The 21,153-nt window shown below is 38.6% G+C and overlaps 1 protein-coding gene across 4 annotated transcripts in view; it reads left to right on the forward strand.

Moving 5' to 3' along the window:
* USP22 (ubiquitin specific peptidase 22) overlaps window positions 1–21,153 on the forward strand; it is an 83,366-nt gene that overhangs the window by 25,215 nt on the left and 36,998 nt on the right. For 3 of the 4 annotated variants that reach the window (XM_042437459.1, XM_042437460.1, XM_042437457.1), the window contains 3 exons: window positions 5,256–5,369; window positions 5,867–5,911; window positions 10,876–10,977. In XM_042437459.1, coding sequence (XP_042293393.1) covers window positions 5,256–5,369; window positions 5,867–5,911; window positions 10,876–10,977 — 261 coding nt within the window. The remainder of the gene's footprint in view (window positions 1–5,255; window positions 5,370–5,866; window positions 5,912–10,875; window positions 10,978–21,153) is intronic. The other variant, XM_042437458.1, reaches the window with a different exon arrangement.

Below are 21,153 nucleotides of genomic sequence, written 5' to 3' on the forward strand. Positions count from 1 at the left end.
GAAACTGAAACTCCAGGCACCAAATTGTGGAGCTTTAGTAGCATTAGCTACAGGTATGTTGTGAAATGAAGTATTTGCATCTACTGTGTGCCAAAGGCCCAAGGGTAGAATCCATCCCCTAAAACAATGGTTCCCAAACTGTGCCTTTAAGAGATTTTGGACTTCAGCTCCCAGAGGCTTCAGCCATGCTAGCCAATAGTTTGGGATTGTGGGAGCTGAAGTTCAAAATCCCTTAAAGAGCACAGTTTGGGGACCACTGCAAAATTTTTTGCCTGAATCTCTTTTCCTATTCTTCCTATGGAAAAAGAAATTAGGGATGGGAATCATGTGGCCCTGCAGATGTTATTGAATTGCAACTGCCAAAATTTCAGTCTTTTAAGATCTATGCTGGCTAAGAACATTGGGAATGGACAGGCAGCATCTGGAACGTCACACAATTTCCTCAAAGGAACATTAGAAACGCCATAGATCTAATTAATACATCAGTCCATCTAATTCAATATTGCCTGAATGGTAGGCTATCAGAAGGAAGTATTTCTTGGCCCTTCTTTGAGAGTCTGAAGATTTGGGGCCTCTTCCATGTAAAGCTCAGCTACTGAGCTGTGGCATTGCCCTAGTGTATCCAGGACCATAATCTTGTAATGGAGAAGTACTGCAGTTACAAGATCAAAAATCTATAACAACTCTTAATGAGAGGCTAGTCCAACAATCTTATAAAACCAGATTCTTCCTTATGATGTCATTATAGCATATCTTTGCCCATAAAAAAAAGAGTGGATATCGTGCACACTTCTAGATGATGTTTGACTGCAGCTCCCTCACCATTGGCTGTGACAACACTGTTACATGGCAAACAAGTTGTATAAAAGATTTTCTGGAAGGTATTAAAGCATATAAAACGTAATTGAGAAATGGCGGTTTCAGAGATTGTGCAATAGTTGCTTAACTGTAATCCTGTCCAATGCTGAACAGATCCACATCCCAGAAAAGTGAGTAAATTATTTTATAAAATGTGGACACCAAAACTATTTACGGAGACAGTTGTAGGCAAGTGAACATAAAAAATTAAGGTACCTTACTAGTGCAATATTGTGCATATTCAGAATCTTAAGTATAGTTTTGGCCATAGCCATAGGTATGGGAGGACCTCCTCTGCCACACTGAGGCCAGTAAAAATGTTTGAAGTCTAGTAAAATCATCATTGTTGTTGTCGTCATCATCATCTGTATACTACATTTCCTCTAAAACATGGATTTAAGGCAGTTTACAAATTAGAAGAAAGATATATAGTTGATAACATACATAAGATCAACCATAAAAATGTGCCCTTCCTTCAGGAATGAAAGTCTGAAGGTATAGATAAGGCAGTTCCTTCTCTTCAGTCTATGCCCCCACACAGAGCTGCGCATTAAAAGAGCAAGAGAAGATACAAAACTATATTAGCCATGTTAATCAATATAGAGACTTTTTTGAAAAAGCTGCTTTGTGCCACATACGCTAATTAAGATCTTGTTTAAAAAGAAGCATTGAAGAGGAAAGCCTTCAAAGCTTTTCTAAATGCCTGTACAAATGAGGCAAGACTTGTGAATAGAGAGGCCATTCCATTGTGTTAGGACCATCACAGAGAAGGTCTATTTCTTGTGCATTTCAACCTAACCAACTTTAATGAGAAACATTCAAAGACCAATCTGTGAAGCAGATCTTAGCATGTAGGTAGGATTATATAAGGGAAGTGGACCTTCAAATAATATGGTCTCAAGCTATTTAGGGCATTAAAGATTAAGACACCCATTTTTATGGGAATTGATTATATAGACAAATTCATGTAGGGAGAGTAGATAAAATATAAAGCATAGAAATGTTTAAAGAAAATCAAAAGAATGGGGAAACTAAATATAATTAGGTAGACAATGCCAACATTTGATCTCAAAGGCACACATTTATGGGCTGATTAGATATTTGCACTAAGGAGCTGCCATCTTGCCATACATTGGTTGTATCTTGAAAACATCTTTCACATCCCGTAAATATGGGAGTTGTTGTATCTGTATTCCTCTGAGTTGTGCCCTTGGCTTTTCCGTTGTGTGAAAACAGTGTAAAATGACATAAAAAACATACAGTGTTAAAAAACATATCTAAAGGACGCACCCCATATAAAAGGTAAAGATATAGTTCCTTGACATGAATGTCCAGTCATAACCGACTGTAGGGGGTGGTGCTCATCTCTGTTACTAAGCCATAGAGCCAGCATTGTCTGAAAACAAATCGGTGGTCATGTGGCCAGCATGGCTGCATTGAACACTGTTATCTTCCCACCGAAGTGGTACCTGTTTATCTACTTGCATTTGCATGATTTCGAAGGGCTAGGTTGGCAGAAGCTGGGACTAGTGATGGGAGCTCACCTCATCATGCAGCACTCATAGATCCAAGGATTCCCAATAGATCTAAGGATTCCAGCAGGTTCATATGGGAAGATACGGTCTTCCAGATAGTTTGGACCTAATCCATGTAAGGCTTTATAGGTCATGACCAGCACTTTGAATAGTACTTTGAATCCACTGGTAGCCAGTGGAGCTGTTTAAACCAGGGAGTTATATATTCTCTTTAACTGGGGGATGGTATTTTGGCCATCGCATTTTGAACCCCACCAAAGGCAGCCCCACATAGAGTGTGTTACAGTAGTCCAGATGGGATGTAATCAAGGCATATGTCACTATGGTCATATCTGACATCTCAAGATCAAACATTTCATTTGATAATGCAAATGGAAAACAGAAATTTAGCTGCTATTGAAGAATATGGCAAGCTCTCTTATGCTTCCTGATGTCTGGGATCATTATGACCTGAGAGCTGTATTAAGCAAGCAAAATGGAAACTTTTTATTGTAGTCACGTATGCCCCTTTCCTACCATCCCCTGAGGTCTAGAAAACACATGCAGTGGTGCAGCTAAACCAATGACTGACAGAAAATACATTCCTACATTGTCCAGAATAAATTCCATCATTCTGCAGAATTGCTCTCATCATACAGATGCAGTCTTAATTTAGTGTTCATACTGATGTTCGAAGGGTTTGTTTTAAAAAAAGATAGAGTAAGATAATGGAGAGAGCCAGTAATAGGTTGAACTAGGTTGTAAGTTGGATGCATTGGCATGGTTGGAAAAGGTTGCTCTAGAAATAATTGGCCAGCATTAGTGACCTGTTATAAATGGGTGGATCTCCAAATGATATTACTGTACTGTATTAACTGAGACCTAAAAGGATCATAAGAGAATGCTTTTAAGCTATAGGATCATAACTCTTCATTGAGTAGAAGGAAAAGAGAGTCACGAATATCCGGTTTCTCTTTTTCATCAGGTACAGCATTTCAAGTACTGGAATATTTAGTGGCAACTGACAGTATTATTTGTTTGTCATTAATTTACACTGCAATTACTAAGCTTGTGCCGATTCGAAGCAGAGTCGCAGAACAGAATATATATCAACTGCATTTAGAAAAAAATCTCGAGGCTTTATTTTAAAAGATAACATTCAGATATTTGTAAGTCTCTTGCTATCCATCCACCCACCCACCTATTGCTATAGCAACGGATACTTTATATGTAACTGTTATATAAGCAAGAGCCATGTTCTGTGCAAAATAGATAACTGGCATTTTTCATTAAAACAGTCACCTCTGTTCATAAATGCTAGTTATGACAAGAGTGATAGGTTCAGGAAAGGCACTGTATGGCTGAAGAGTATTCATCTTACCTACTAGTATGGTTTGCGTACCTGACTATTTCTTTGCAAACTTCAGAGATCCATAACTGAGACACACAGAGAGGTACATCCGAAAATAATAATAGGCTATTTAAAGCCCATGAAAAATCTCTTGGTCATTGGCCTGTTAGAAGAAGTGATTTGTAGTTTATTATTTAACTATATAGTGCTATCAGTGTACATAGCATTTTTCATGAGCGGTTTACAATACTTAAGTTGACAGGTTTCTTGCCTTTAGGTTTATAATCTAATAAAGAGGTACTCTCATTCCTGGTATGCATGGTGTTCTTTAGTACCCATTATTCTTGTACCTAGAGATTTGAAAGGAAATTAGATGTTCATGGTTCTCACTCCATTATAATTCTGTCTCATAAACTTCCAAAACAAGGAAGCTGATGCTATACTATACAGTTGCTTTACTTTTAATGTCTCCTCACCCCTTGGTTCATGCAACTCTTGCATCAAAAAGTACCATGTTGGTACTGGAGATCACTAGCTCTTGGGAGTCTTTCTCTCTTCTCTTGCTTATTATAAAGCATATGTAGAGTTACTTTTGATGGGCATACACACATAGTATCTACATTTCTCAGTGCATACTTACCTGTGGAGGCCATGAGTGTGAATAAACATTGGTCCATGAGCTTTTAAAACTGATTGTAGCTTATTTCACATGAGACCAAGGCAAGGAACGATCATCGGTAGTAAGTGGACAAGTGATATGACAGTTGTGCTGCCAAGATAATAAAGAGCGCTGTTCCTTTTTTCTCCTGCTCTGATTTCCCACCTTATAAAGGCTGTTCAGGTTTGTGTACTTAGACGAAATGGACTTTGATCATCTTTGCATTACAGAGTAGTGTGGTTTTGGTGCACCATGCTGTAAATTATTGTCTTATTTCAGATTTCTGTACTATTAAACACCTTTTCAGATTATAACAAATATTGTTTTCTGTATCCTAGTTCTTGTTAAGAGGCATGCCGATATAATGGTTTGGAGAGAAAGAGTTTGCATAGTGAAGTTGAAAGCTTTCATGGCCGGCACCCATAGTTTTCTGTGGGTTTTCCAGGCTACGTGGAAGAATTTATTCCTGGCGTTTCATCTGCATCTGTTGCTGGCATCTTCGAAGGATGAAGTACCCTATGAAGATGCCAGCCACAGATGCAGGCGAAACGTCAGGCATTACTCCTTCTGGAACGCAGCCACGTAGCCCGGAAACCCACAGAAAACTATACTTGCATAATGTTGGCCATTTGAAATCCTAGGAATCCATAGACGATAACTAAATTTTAACTATCGGCAAAACTGACAGAGATTTTAAATGCTGTTTGCTGCACTTGACTAAGATGCTTGGCAGTAGAAAGGTAGCCTACTAAAATGTGGTCATGCAAAATGTTGCTATTTTCATGCCCATCCATCCTGGTAAAGAAGCTCTGGTTTAATTTTTTTACATTTCTGTTGCCTTTTCTCTTTCCCCTACCATCTTCTGTTTCTGCAGCCATAGACCTTTTGTATGGGGGTATATACTGCTTTATGTGTCAAGATTACATATACGACAAAGATATGGAACAAATTGCCAAAGAAGAACAACGGAAAGCTTGGAAGCTACAAGGTTTGGTTTTCTTTAAGTATCTGCCTGAAAGAATGCTCACTTTGATTCTTAGATATAGCTGGCCCTCCCACCCATCGAAGGTAGGATTCAGAAAAGAGGAAGGTTGACCTTGCTTCAGGACACCAATGCAAGTTGTGAGTGAGATAAATGTGGAGATTATTTCTCTTCAAGGGCTAGTTTGCTTTTAGTATGCACACCTCACTAAATTACAACAGCAACAACAAAAAGTAACTCCCTTCCTTGTTATTGTGCAGAGCTAACAATAAAGCAGAGTAATGTTACCCTTTTCAACTTAGTAGTCAAGGAAACTCTACCCTTGCTATGAAATGCTCTTTTCCCCCCCTGTGTGGTTATCTTATATAGAGTATGCCATCTTTCTAAGCACATGCTCTTGTTTACACATACAGTATGTATATCTGTAGATATTAACACACAAGTATATGTACACACATTTGTTTTATTATTCAGTTTGCTTTCCCTAATTTTTTCTTTTTTAGCCTTCACCCCAACAATGGTTTCTCACTACCAGTGTACAATGACAGGTAAGAAGTGTGAGTTGGTGACGCATCTCACTAACAAGCGTCCCTTTGCTGATTATCTGCCATTTTTAGTCAAGACTCTTCATTTACAATGCCACCTTGCATTTTAGCTTACCTTTTATAGAGATTGTGTGTCAGAGTGTCTAACATTGATAAATATTACCTTCCCATGACTGAGCTACTCCAAATTACATTCCCCCCTTATCTTTGTGATAAAGTGTGAAAGTAAAGACTTTTTACTAAACGTATATGTTTTAAAACAACCGCTAACTAAATTTTAACTTCAAAATTGGCTCTTAAAAATAAACCTACCACCCTGCAACACCTTCTTGTGTGTGCTAAACAGTGCTGAGAGGTGATATATCCCCAGCACAGCTGTTTAGCTGCCTTAGTTTTGAAGTAGTCCAGTCAGAAGAAGGGGAAAGCTAGCAAGGAGTTCTTGGAATGAGACATGATGGCATAAAAATGTTCTGAGCAAAAGCCATTTCATGGAAAGTGTGTAGCTGACTGCAGATATTTGGGAAAGTTTTTTTTTAACCCTGTGTTTTGTTTAACAAGTGAATAACCTCTTAAACATGTTAAAATGTGCTTGTCTTTGGCCGGAGAGGTAATTAATTTGAAAGGGCAAAACAGCTGCACTGGACATAAGCTATGGATTTGTAGTTTGAAATTGCAGGCTTAGTGTTAAACTTGCATCCAAGCTCAATTCAAATGGATGTAACTTTTGTTCATTTAACTACATTTGGGACACAACATAATGTTAATGGAGTTTGCTGGTGTCTTTCCTGTGTACCCCTTTCAACAGCTTTACAACACAAAGGTAGAGACTTTGGACACATTCTGCTGGTGATGGCAGTTTTAATTTGCATGGGACACTCATCTAATGTTTTATTCAATACTGGTCACAGGATAGCTCTCCTAGTAACATTTAAAAAATTGGAAATGACATACATGGGAACTGAGAATGTTCCATAGTGGAGTGGTAAAGCATGCAAGTTGGAAGTCCTTGCTCTAATCTCAGCTCTGCTGTGAAACTAATGGTAGTTTTAGTCCAGCTACTATTTTCTTAGCTTCACTCATCCTACCTGCAATATCAAGATAATATTCACCTGACCTAAGGGCAGTTATTGTAACTAATGAGAGGAGAATAGTGGAAGCTTATTTGCACCACTATCAGTCCTAGCCCAGTATTGCTTATACACCTGGCTAGCTATTTACTGGTAATCCTTTTTAACAGGAGATGCCCGGTGTAGTACTCATCTCAAAACTTTAATGCTTTATTACATGACAAACCACATAATTACACCATTTATTTGTCAGAGCTCAGGAGGGGTTACTTAGAGAAAAGGGATCACCTAATTCTCCCAGTGTTGTGTATTTTGAGAGTGGACTTTTTCCCACTTTAGAGGCAGGAAAAGTATAGTTGCATATTGTTCCTGTGTGCCTTTGAACTGATCCCTGAATACCCCACTGGTTGGCTGTATTGAAAGGCTTTTGTCTAAACCCACTGTCAGATGAAGAATACTTAACTGGCAATAAATAAACAGTATTATTATTAATATTTTTCCAGTCCCATCATTCTTAATCTGGTTGTGTTTGCAGCACTGCTTTTCGGATTAGTTAGTACTCTTGCCTGTTAATGTAAAAAAGAAACCATGCTTTATTATATTTAATGCTGGAACAAATTGCGTGGAAAAAAGACAAATAAACATTGAATATTTCCAGAGATTTGAGGATGGTAACTTGATTTTCTCTATATTTTCCAAGAAATGAAGGCATTTTAAGCATATACAGTTGGGTTACACTGTAAAATTGAGCAAAACTTTTATTTCCATTCTCTTCGAAAGGTTATGTGGAGAAATATTTCAAAAACGCACCCCCAAATTTGGGACTATGACCCTGTTATCCCCTGTCAGCATAGGCAACTTTTGTGTAGTGGTATGGAGCCAGTGTGGCATAGTGGTTTGAACATTGGACTATGACTCTGGCGACCAGGATTCAAATCCTTGCTCGGTTGTAGAAACCCACTGGGTTACCCTGGACAAGTCACAAGCTCTGAGCCTCCGAAAACTCTGTGATAGTTTCACCTTAGGGGGTGCCATAAGTCAGAAACTACTTGGAGGCACACAATAACAACAACAACTTCAGTCTAGAACATCTTGTGAGCACCAAGTTAGAGAAAGCTGATTTACAGGATAATATCTAAGCTGTTTTGCTCTAAATGTTTGTCTCTCTTTCTATATATATGTATATAACTGAGTGTATGTATATGTTTATTATTTGCTACTTTCTGAACAACTCTTTCCCCTTCCCTTTCTCTGTATGAATCTTGTTTTCGCTGAGTATTTAGGTGCTAATCACACATCATGGATACATAATCAACTAGACGTTTAATACTTGTGCATACTACATAGTAGTTTACAACTTTCTTTTTGTCTTGAGATTCCAAACCCCTTGGCAGGGTCCAAATGTACCCTTCATGCCACCTGTATTACTGCTCCCTGTTAAAATTTATGTTTTTCAACCAGTTAAAGCAGTAGTAGTTTACAGCAGCAGATTAGCTCCTCTACTAAGCACAATACATATTATAGGATTGTCTGAAAAAAATTGCTGAAGATTCTGGAGAAGCTTCCGACAGATACAGTGAGTCCTCCACATTTGCGGCTTTGACTTTTGTGGATTTGATTATTCATGGATTTGATTAATATGTTCTCTAGGAATCTCTAGGTCCTCCAGCATAACTCTATGGTCAGTGTCCACCAAAGGTCACACTGGAGAACCTGGAGATTCCTAAAGAGAACACTTTTCTAGACATTTGTAGGTCCTCCAGTGCAATTCTGTGGTCAACGTCTGGCAGATATTGACCACAGATTTGTGCTAGAGATTTTAGAGATTCCCAGAGAGGTGTTGTCTTAGGTATGAACTCCAGCGCTTTTTTATTTTGTGTTTTTTTCACTTGCATAGGGATCCTGCGCTCTTAACTCCAGTGAATGTGGAGGGCCCACTGTAGTCATACATGGTTCTCTATCATTGTGCCTCATCCATCACTGCAAAATACAGACTGCATATTGTGTGCAAATTACTGAAGCTGTTTAATTCAATATTTAATGGAAATTAGCTTCCGTCCTTTATTTTCATGGATTGTATTCCCCCCCCCCTTCATACTAGGAAAAAAAGAAAGTGACATAAGGCTCACAATAGTTCTGATCAAGTGCAACTGTTTCCCTTCTTGATAGGAGCTCTCTTAAGATGGGTAGCCTTCCATTACTAAAAGATAGATTACTTAGGAATTTGGAGAGCCTTTTGACTATATTCTCTGCCATTAATATGACACCTAAGCACAAGACATGTAAATTTAAAAAGTTCAGAATAAACTATTGTGATAAAATATACTGGGAGGATAGAATTTGATGACTACATTGTGAAAGTGGAGTGATGAAAGTTATGGGTTTTTTCTAACCTTGCTCTATGCCTTCCCTGTTTTTGAATTATGCATGTGTTTGCTCACTCTCAAACTTAGATTCTGTATCGCTACTACTCTGAGCAGTGTGCATTCCACCTAGAACAGGATGAACTTTAATTGACATTAAACCTCAGTTTTACAATAGCACTTCTTGTAATATTCCAAATGATTTTATAATCAATAGTAGCTGGCCTTATATAATAATACCACATGTCTCCATTGAGTCACTTCTAAGATTAACTATGATTCCTTTGCTGTAATTGTGTCCTCACATACCGAGAAGTAAGCCCACTCAACCCAGTGGGGCTGACATTTCAGCAGCCATGTAGAGGATTGCATTGTCAGTATCTCAAAATCTAGATGTACGTCTACTTACTCCACCTAATCCAGGAACAGAAGGCATGCAACCTCCAAAGCTTGTGTACAACTTCCATAATCCTTCATCACTGGCTATGCTTGTGATAGGAGTTGCAGTCAAATTGCTGGAAGAGCATGTCCCCTGTCATATATTGAATCCATCTTCTTAACTTTTTTTTCTTATGATTTATCTCCTTTCTGTCTTCAGATGGTGGCTGTTTCCCCACCCTACACCTCATTGCTTTGCTTGAATGACAGATTTTTAAAACATTTATGTTGATAGAAGGTGGCCTGAGATTGTTACGTCATGGTTTGAGAGAATAGTTTGGACTCACCCAAGAGATGTCTCCTAACCAAGTGGAATCTTTGGATTTTTCTTTGAGTAGCCAATCACCAAAATGGTCTTTGAAACTGTGCTGAGTTTCCCAACACTGTCTTGTCATACATTGGGGGTAGAATGAGGAATATTCAATCTCAGCCTCAGAGGAAGTCAAAGGCAAACTCCTGAACAAATCTTGCCAAAAAACAGCTGTAATAGTTTCCCGTTAGGGTTGCCATAAGTTGGAAATGACTTGAAGGGCGTACAGACAACAGCAACAAATTATATCTCAGTTTCTGCAGTGTATCTCTTAAAAATAATTGCATAGAGTTGTTGAACTGTCTACTAAGTTGGATTTCTGTTTTTGGTTTATTTTACGTATTTCGTTGAATAGATTTTGGTTCACTGGGGCTGTACCTCAGCCTTTCTTAATTTAGCTTGCAAGATGAGGCTGTGCTGGAAGAGTGACTTCTCTAAAACGAAAGAGGAACAAATTCCTGCACGAGGGGCAATCTGCTCTTGTACTGTTGAGGGCTTTCCCCCCACCCATTGTTGGGAATGTGGAGAGGATGGAGCACTGTTACTTAGAAACCGATAGGAATTCTTTACAAGTAGTGCCTTTTGTGTGCTTTCAGCACAGGTTTATGGGAACATATTGTGAAGGTCAATTGCTGCCTTTCTGAACTATAGAGAAAAGCAAGCCAGCTGTTGGGATGATATGTATAGGGAATCCAACTTAATGGACAGTGCAGTTTACACTGCAAATTATCCTTGTAGTTCTTCATCAAGTGTGCCCATGAAGTATGTATATATATTTCTTTTAATCAGGTATTGGAGAGAAGTATTCAACATGGGAACCAACCAAACGAGAGTTAGAGCTGCTTCGACACAACCCCAAGCGGAGAAAAATAACTACAAACTGCACCATAGGTAAGTGAGAATCTGCATTTTCCACAACCTTCTGCAGAAGTCTGCTTTGTCCATTGTAGGTTGGGATCTTACATCATATTTTTAATTTGTTTCATTTACCACCCTTCGCCTTAGATTTTCTACATAGCCCAAATAGTGAAGACAGTGATTCTGCCATTATACTAATTCTGGGGAGCAAAATACGGCTACTGAAAAAGCAGTGACCCAGTGGAAAACATTGAAGAACTCAAAGGCTTTGCTTATGCTGTTTTTGCTTTTGTAGCCTCTGTTATCAGCAAGTTTGCCAGTGCAGATTACACAGCCAAGTCAGAGCATGAACTTGAGGACCACAGTTTATTAGTGGAATAAATGCTCAATTCCATTTCTTGCTTCAAATCGTGACATAACCTCCAAAGGGAATCCTTTAAACTTGGTAATTTCTTTATAGCTTGTAATTAGCAGGTTTTTTTAATTGGCACTTTTTATTATTGGCATGCTCATTCTGTACTGAAAAGAGAATTAATTTGAAAGGTAGGTATGGCTTAAAATGGCTGGGACAAGAAGATTGGCATCAAACCATGTTGCTTCTGGACCTGTTCAAATAATGAACTTCAGGCATTTGAGCCCCACACAAGAAGTAGCTTTAACTGTATAAAACAAGAGTGGTGGACCTGTATCTCTCCTTGTGTTGTTGAACATCAGTTCCTATAAGCCTCAGCTTGCATGGCATGTAGTGAGGAAATGGGATTGTCTTTACCTGATCTGCCGCTGGTCAGTACATGTGATGCTACATTTAAATAGGGGCCCAATTAATAGAAACAAAACCCCTTAATTTTGAAGGGTTACCATCTCAGATTTGTGATTACATACTCTATATCAGAATAGACAACTTGGTCTTGCCTTGAAGATATTTTGACAAGTACTTCTGTGCACTTAGAACCCCATAAAATCACAAAGCCAAGAGTGGAGAAATCCATCAGGACTCAGAGCAGGACGGATAAACATAGTTGTGCTTCATCACTGAAGTTTGATAAGTTTAATATTCTTTTTTAGAAAGCATGGTTATTTTAACTATTGTTCTTGCAGTTTAAGATTGATGATGTTCTATAGTTATTATTTATTAATTAGAGGTGTATTTTAGTTAACTTTCTTCTAACCTATGAGTAACTGTTTGACAGGCAAGAGAACCAAAAGTCTAGTGGTCCTAGAAACGGAAGGAGTCGAAACTTCATCATAACTGTCTATCAATAACTCCATCTACAATGCAAGAATTACATGATGGCATCATACAGTGTTGGCAGAAACTTCTGCCAGAAGTGCCAAAATGGTTATGAACCTTTGGTGTTGATGTTTTTTATTTGTTATTTTCTCAACATATTGCCGCCCAGTTTCCAAAGAAATCTCCACCTGCTTTTCATGTACTTGTGTTTAGTAATTCCCCAATTGCTATGAATCCAGCAATCCAAGATGTATTGGGAGGTAGGTGTGTGTGTAAAATTCGGGGAGGAATGGACTCTTAAGGAATATTGTACTTTCTCTTCCATTATCCAGAATCTTAGTAGATTCAGTATCTCTGGGAGTAGGCCTAGCACAGATCCACTTTGGATTTGTGGGCTAATAAATCTTTGCATCCTTGCAATCTGATTTGAGGAAATGGGAATTCAGAAGGGGTTGTTAATTTGTTGACATTTTATTTTGTGTGGTTTTAAGAAGCCTCTGTGTGTAATTACTATACAATGTACAGATCCTTGTTTGCAGCAAAAGACTGTTGTCTGTGGGCACGGATTTCCTATTTGCTTTTGAAACAGATTATTGGTGCTGGGTCAGACTGAGGAGACAGAAGAAAGCAAGACTTCTGAAGAGGAGATTGAACTCAAAGTTGGAGAGAGAGCCAATTAGCTGCTACTTTAACTTCAACATCTGTTCTGTTCTATAACATTCTTTTGTCTTTTGTTTGTTTCTTATGAGTCCTACCTGATATTGTTAAACAGTTTATTCATCTGCCATTTCTCACTATTCTTCCACATTGTTCTCATCTTTTGAGTTCTGAAAATCCTCCTTGGATTTGTAATCTTGATGGTATTATGGATTCTTATCTATCTTTTTGTTCTTTTTATTCCAGGAACTGTCAGTTCGTGTTACTTTGACTCGGTTATCTCTCTAAATTGCATCCTTCTATTTTCTACTAGGAAAGCTATGGTGAATGCATTAATTCATCCACATTTTTTATTGTTAAAGCAATCTTCTTTTCTGTCTTCCTCTTTTTCACAGTCAGCATTTTTTTTTATTCTAGCCTTGGTTTTTGCAGGAATTGTCCCTGCTACTTTCCAAATAGTAGACTTACCGAATCTTTGCTTACAATTCAGCAACAGAATCAGTAGATCTACTCTCGCTGGGACTAGTACTTTGATTTAGATTCTAGCTCAAGGAGGGATTGAACAGATTTTGGGACGATAATGCTTGTGATGACTACTGGCGCACATTGTGAAACAGGCAGGACTCTAATGCAGCAGGGCTCTCATAAGGGGAAGGAAAATACTTTATATGCTGTTTTTCATGAAGAAACCATATCTTTCTCAACTGCTCATGTTTGGAATCTGCAGCTACTTTGTGTGCTCCGTTAGAGTGTCTGTGACAAAACAGAACATGCCGTTTTCATGTTATGGCATGAATAGGCAGAGTGTGGCCATGGGGCCACATGGGGCTCCCTGAGGCAGTCCTTGGCCTCTCCAGACCCCAGAACTGTCCTTTTTCTGGCAGAAAAAAGTGTGTACATGTGTAAAGCCTGTAGGAGTAGCAGATCAGCTTTTAAATAAGTTGCAGGCACTATATAATAAAAAATAATACTTGCTTTTCAAAACCAGAAAGGGGCTTTTGACCACCTGGAGGAGGAAGAGGAAGAGGAGCTCTTCTTCATCTTCTCCTTCTCCTCCTCCCTGCAGCAAACCGTAGAAGTCCCAGAGGCAGAAAATTGATCCCAGGACCCCACCTCTATTAATGGCACAATTTTATTTACTTCCTATGTAGCGAAAATGATGCCTATGAAGCTCTAAGCACTGTCTGTGTTGGAACACTGCTCTGAGAAGGTATATTGAAACCACACGATATAATAATAATAATAATAATAATAATCTTTATTTCTATCCCGCTTTTCCACGAAAGTGATCAAAGCGGCTTACAAAATTACAATTAAAACATCAATATATAAAATTTAATATATTAAATATAGTAACAGAGCATAGCTGGTTGGTTTACAGATTCTTAAGACAGCTTTTGTAAACATGACTCTGAATAATACTTGGCTTCCAGTTCAAGATTTAATTATTCTGTTGTGGCATATCAGACAGCTTAATAGCGTACTCTGAATTAGAAAAGTGATAATGTTTTGACTGGCTCCCAGTTTGAATGTTTACTAAAATAAATAGAAAAATAATTATTCTCTACCTTATTCTTCCTATTTGATTTTGAAAGTCATGTGACGATTTCAACCAGGGGTCATACCTCTGGGAAGGAGGAAGTAATTTCTTCTGGTTCCTTTTGTGCAGTTTACATTTTGGTACTGGCTCCCTCTCTTTCTCTCTTCCCCTCCCCACCTCATAAGATCAGTACTCCTGAACAGACTGAGGTATTAGCTGGGGATCAGCCTGCCTCTTATTAGCATATGAAGTGACTTTGTGGCTGAAGACTACTGTGTTAACAATAGGCAGCATTAGGTTCCCAAAGCACAAGGGTAATTAACTAGAGCCACCTGGGATTCCTATTTGCAATGTTGTCCCCCCCCCTTCCAAAAAGGCAATGGGAGAAGCTCTTTTAAAGATGAGGTGGACGGGAGTAAGAAGGGAGCGCAAATCCCTTTCAGGAAAAATTAAGTGGTGGGGGAGACACCACAAACAATGGCAACGTAACAGTGGCAGGTGGCTTTTGCAGCTGTGTGACACTCGGCAGCATGACCTGGGAAAGTGAAGCATGAGCAGAATAAATATTGCAACAGTTCGTCAGTGTAAAGGTGGTGCAGAGAGGGAGCGTTTGCTGAAGACTGGCCTGGAAATTACTTCTGGTTCTATAAGCAGCAACCAGAAACATTGCTTGATCCTTCAGTGCTGCATAAACTATGCATGAGCTTCTGGGCACAGGGGCCTAACTTGAGATGATGGGAAGATGTTGGGAAAACTGCATGAATACTTTAAAGCCTGCTTTTTAAAGTGGCAAATGTGCTACTTTTGGGGTCTGCTTACTTTGTGTTCCAGTAACTTGTTCAGATGGCAAACCACAGCAGGGAACCTTTAGCAGTGGTTTCAGTTTTAACTGGGGGACATACAGACCAGGAGTAGGCGTTAGTGAGACATCAACCAAAGGGCGATAGTCTCACAAATCATGGTGAAAAAATAGTTTTCTACTCTCCATTTCTTGATAAACATGGTTAAGTTGGAAGTGGCATCAAGTAATGCATACAAATTTTTAAAATTCTGAGATACATCCTCCTATTTAGAAAATGAATAATTGGTGTTCTCATTCAGTTTAAACATTTCTCCAGTTTAACTATTTTGCTTTCAGTTTACTAAATCGTTTTTGCGAACTGTATATGAAATATTTTATCTCTCCGCAAATGGGACAGTTTTTTACTACCTTAACTGCAGTTTAATTCGTTGTTCTGAACACAATTTCAAGCTCTTTGCACAAATTGTTTAGAGCAATACTAGTCAGCCCACCTCTTCACAAAGGGAATTTTGGTAATACCAGTTTCAAAACCATGTTTTAAGCCTCAAGATGAATTGTATCAATAGGTATTTTTGGTCATTCTCTATAGAAACAATTATTTAAAAAAAAAACATCAACAAGATTAGTTCTTTGAATGTACCAGTAATGTTTTACTTGGGTACAAATATGTTCTTCCTTTTGGAAACTGACTTTCTTCTGACTCTAAAAATGGAGCATCAAGGCCAGAGTTACTGTGGTTTACTTTCACTTCCCTCTGTGACTTGACTTTCTCTAATACTTGGGTCTTTACGTATCATCTTTGATTAATACAGTAATAATGAGATAATTCGAGACATTGATGTTTATGTCCCTCTTCTATCCCTGCCAAAAAAGCATCTGTATAAATGGCCAGAAATTGTTTCTGAAAGCAGACTGCTCCGGGAGCTCAATTGTACCAGCCATCTGTGAGAGAAGAATCACACAGCTGCTTCAAAATTCAAAGAGGGTTGTTGCTTCTAGAAATCTGTGGACGATGTTAAATTTTAGTCAAATCAAAGCTCCCAGATTTGCTGCCTAACGGGATGTGTCTAATCTGGTGATTTGGATGCAGTTCACTTAGGTTCTCAGTTCCTAATGACGTTCATATGTCTGGCACGATCATGCGCCTTAGTGATGCTACTTACAGATTTCCATTTAGGGGATTGGATGATAAATCACAAGTTAGGAAAGAAGCTCTTTTCTTCATGGAGTGTGTCACTTGGTTGCTGTGTTAAGGTTTTGATGTTTTCTGAATGGCCATTTCCTCTTTTCCCCTGGTCACCTTCTGGAATTTGTGACATTCCCTGTAATAGGGAATTTAGAATTGTGCAAAGTAAAAAGAGGCAGAACGACTCCAGGTGCAGATTTATCCCAGCTAGTAAAATTGGTCTTGACTACTTATTCTTTTTCTGCTTTGATCCCTAAAGTACATTTGTTCTGTCAGAGTCTGCTGTTTAGAAGTACACAGTACAGAATGTTTGTCGTTTGAATCTGAGTTAATAGAGTTGCATTGGCCTGTGTGGAAGTTTTTAATTGATTTTATTGTGCTATAACATTTTGTTGTTTGCTATGACTTTGTACTAAGGCAGTAGAATTGAATTCAATTGTTACCTCTTTCCTGTGTATATGTTTAATGTGTTTATAAATTGGACTGCTGAGATTTTGTTCATCTTATACATAATTTGCCCAGTCAAAAAGCTTCAAGCACAAGTAGCAATTTTAAAACAAACATAGAATACCCCCCTTGCTTCCATTTGACTTTTAATCAAATAAACATTTAATATTCTCTGAGTTGTAAGGGACAAGCATCTAGACTGCATAATCTAAATCAAATGTGAGTATTTCAGAATGTTTCTTGTGTTGTTGTGTGCCTTCAAATAATTTCAGACTTATGACAACCCTAAGGCATGACTGAAGAAGAGAAGATTCCGATTTGAAGTTGCTGTGTCAAGTCATTCCTGACTTATAGCGACCCTATATCAGGGTTTTCTTGGTAGGATTTGTTCAGAGGGCATTTGACCTTGCACAATCAAATGGGATTATGGGATGTGGGCTTGCACCAACAATATGGAACACTTTGCCCCATAAAGCCTGGGTATGCCCTTCCCTTGTTGGTTTGTGAAGATCGTGTGTTCATTCTGGTAGGCTTTTGCCTTATTTCATAGATGATATTTTACATGTAAAAATGTGCTTGTAATCTGTTTGGCCAGCCTCAAATGTATGACTACCATTAGAGGGTTCTGATCTTGTGACTGAAGTAACTGTAGTTTGCAGTGGGATATAATTCTTTATACAATTAAACATGTGTGCTGCCCAGGTTGTAACATGGGGATCAGGCAGCTTGTGGCCTTCTGTAATAACCTTTCTTCAGCCAGCCAAGTCATTTCAACAGGTTCCAGTAGTTTGTGTGGTACCAGTGTAACAACTGTCCTTACTTCAGAATGAAGCGAAAAAGTGTGTCTGGTTTATTACAGTTCTAGCCCCTGCTGTATTACAACCAGCATGGAAACGCCTGAGTCATATTTGCAAGGGTAAAATCAGAGACTTTGACGCAGCTACTTCTTTTACAGCTGTTGAAGCTATCATGTCATATCATGTTATTTACTTGTAGTATTTTTAAAAATACAGTAAAATCATATACATCACAACTTATTGTTGACCCTGGCTATTACGATTGCAACACTCCCCTGCATGCAGAATAAGTTCCACAATAAATCACTGGTTTCTATAAATGTAGTAACTACTTCCAGTTTTTAAAACTCAGAATAAATACTAGAATGTTGCTTTAGTGGCCATCATTTAGCTACTTGAATTTAAGATTTTTTTTAAAAAGTTTTTTTCCTGGTAATAGCTTCTAAAGGCATGTTCTGCTTCTGATGATAGCATCTTGGACTAACTTAAATAACTTGTCTTTGTAGGCTCACAAAATGAGTAAGTATATGTGTGAATTTTGCATGCAGTTGGTGGGAGAGGCAAAACAGGTGAGCTTGTGTCTTTTGGATTAAGACTGATTTCTTGCCTGAGCTGTTTGGAGACATGCTTGTGAGCTTTTGTGTATTTTGGTCTGTGAGTTCTGCTGAAACATATGGTCTGAGCAGGAGAGGATGCCAAGAGGAAGTGAATCACTGGTGGTTGGAATGGAGCTTGCAGCGGCTCTATATAACAACTCTGGAGCTTGCGGAGAGTTTATGATGAAGAGTGAGGAAGAAGACATTTTGCATGGGAGTTTAACAGGGGAGTTTGAGAAGGGAGGCACAGAGTGCTTTGTTAATGCTTATGTAGAATGATAGGCATGGATACATGAACAAACCACTACAATGACCAGCAACATCTTTGCTATATTTGTTTCTTTGCATGAGGATGTAGAAAGATATACTTGCATCTAGTGCAAGCTGGATTCCTTGCTGGAAGGAAAGGTATAATAGCTTGAGTGGTCTCCCATCCACACTATAATTAATCAGGGAAGATAAAGATTTCTTGGACAGAGCAGAGCAGACTCTCCTGGAAGAACAAGAGAGGAAGGAATTCCCTTGGGGATAAGGAAAGCTACCATATGCAGCACTCAAACACGGATGAGTGTGATGCACCAAAGCAGGCTACCAGGAACCATGCTGTAAACTACACAAGTGATTCTAGGCCCTATGCTTGGAGAGTGATTCTGGGCTACGCTGGCATCAGAGAGCATGGACAATAAGAAGTGTGTGCCTTCTTTCTGGTGTGAGTATCCAAGATCTGACAAAGTGGCTACCAGGCCTCATCAGGATCACTATTCTTGGCTTCTGATCCTTTTGGGAACAAATTATTCTGTTAGATATAGGTTTCAATTTATTAGTGATTGTGAGGCTCTGGGTAGGAAACTGAGGAACCTCAGGATATAGGTTGTTCTTTCTTCATTCCTTCCTGTTGAAAACCTTGGACCAGGAAGATAGAGGATCCTGTCAGCAACTGGCTGTGCAGATGGTGTTGCAGGGAAAGAGTTGGCTTCTTGGATCATGATTTGTACTTCTACAAAGAAGGGTTTCTGGCAAGAAATGGTTTGTACTTCACAATGTTGGTAAGAACACATTTGCCAGGAGTCTTGCAAACTTGATAAGGAGGGCTTGAAACTGAATCCTGAAGACAATATTTCTGAGTATAGAGGAATACCAAATACAGAGAACTGTGCTGTTAGTGATTCAAGAGTAACTGGAGTGGTGGTGCATGAACTCACCAGTGCATAGGAAAAACAGTAAGAAAGAAGCTGGAAAGAAAACAACAACATTGTTTCGTATGTCTTGGCACTAATGCAGTGACCATAAGGTAGTAAGATGAAATCTTAACACAGAAAGCCAAGTATATTTAATAACTACTCTGCTCTCTACTGGGAATCAGACTGTGCTGAGAATGTATGGTCCAAGAAAAAAAAAATGCACCACTTATCTTGCTGACAATTTCATTTCCCCCAAACGGGAAGACACATCCAAAGCATTGACTATCATTCACCTGATCCTCACCAGCGGAGAAGATGGAGAGATGTCAATGAGTGCCAGGGGAAAGGGGGAACTATCCAACACCTATTTTTGTCTCTGTCTTCTTCCAAAGGCAAACAGTGCTCAAACAGGTGAAAGCAAAATAAATTGCAGCAAGGGAGCTGCAGCCCAAATGCATTCATATCTGTGTGGCCTAAACTGGATCCAAGGAACTTGAAAATCTGTGTGCCTTCAAATAATTTTTGACTTAGCAGCAATCCTATCACAGGGTTTTCTTAGCAGAATTTGTTTGCCCTTGCCTTCCTCTGAGGCAAAGAGAATGTGACTTGTCCAAGATCAACCAGTATATTTCTGTAGTCACACAGGGATCCAAACCCTGGTCTCCCAATGTCTTATTCCAACATTCAAATCACCATACCATGATGGCTCTGGTGATTTGATAGGCATCTTTAAATATCAGGTGGAAGAGAAAAGATATATAATATCCTTTACTTATTTACTTAGGATATATATAATGGGTAAATATAAGAAAATCAATTCTTTTCTGTTTACTTTAAAAGACAGTGGAAACCTATGTACATTAACATATTGGTCAATGACTGAATAAACTGATTGATTGATTGATTGATTGATTGATATGTACATTAACAACACAATCCTGTACAGTGTATCTCTGTTCACATATACTTCCATTGGGTTTGGTGAGACTTTCTCCCAAGAAGTGGGTCAAAGACAGACTCAGAAATACAGAGCAACTTAGTAATATGCCACTTAAGTCGCATTACTGCTACTACCTCTGAGCAGACTTTCCAGTACTTCTTCAGCTCTGAAATGAAATCTACTTCATACCTTTTCACTTGCTAGTAGCACGTACAGTTCCTATGTATGATGCAATATGACCCTCTGCGGTACCAGAATGGATTGATTTAAATAAGTGGTTTTAGAGAAAGACCATATTTAAACAATTAAATTAAATACATTTTCCTATTTTCCTCTCAAGAAAACAAAAATTAAGCTTGATTGGAAGTTTGGCAGAAATAGAAGTGGAGAGGATATCTTAGGAACAGAAGATAAATGGCTGAATTTGACACTGTCACTTTAAAATTATTGAAGACATTTGTTTGGGCAGAAATGGTACACAATGTTTGGAGGGCTAGGTTGATGTTTTTCTGGCTTCTCTATATAGCATGGGTGGCTGGCCTGATTTAAATCAATCTTAGTACTTAAAAATACATTAAACCTTTTTTTCAGGAGGAGATGTCTTATACAGATTAAAGGAATAAAATAGTTGTTTAAGGCTTGGGGGGGGGTCGTTTTTGGGTCTCAGATCTGGATCAGAGAAATCCTGGATTTCAGAGCAACAAAGGACCAACAAACTTGATTTACATACATAAATTTTGCAGAGCATGAAATTGGAGATTACAAGCATCAAATACAGTGAAGTCAAAAAATATCCTACTGCAGGGAGTTTTGCTTTGACTGGGTGAGATTT

This window comes from Sceloporus undulatus, chromosome 8 (genome assembly GCF_019175285.1).
Source record: "Sceloporus undulatus isolate JIND9_A2432 ecotype Alabama chromosome 8, SceUnd_v1.1, whole genome shotgun sequence".
NCBI lineage: Eukaryota > Metazoa > Chordata > Lepidosauria > Squamata > Phrynosomatidae > Sceloporus > Sceloporus undulatus.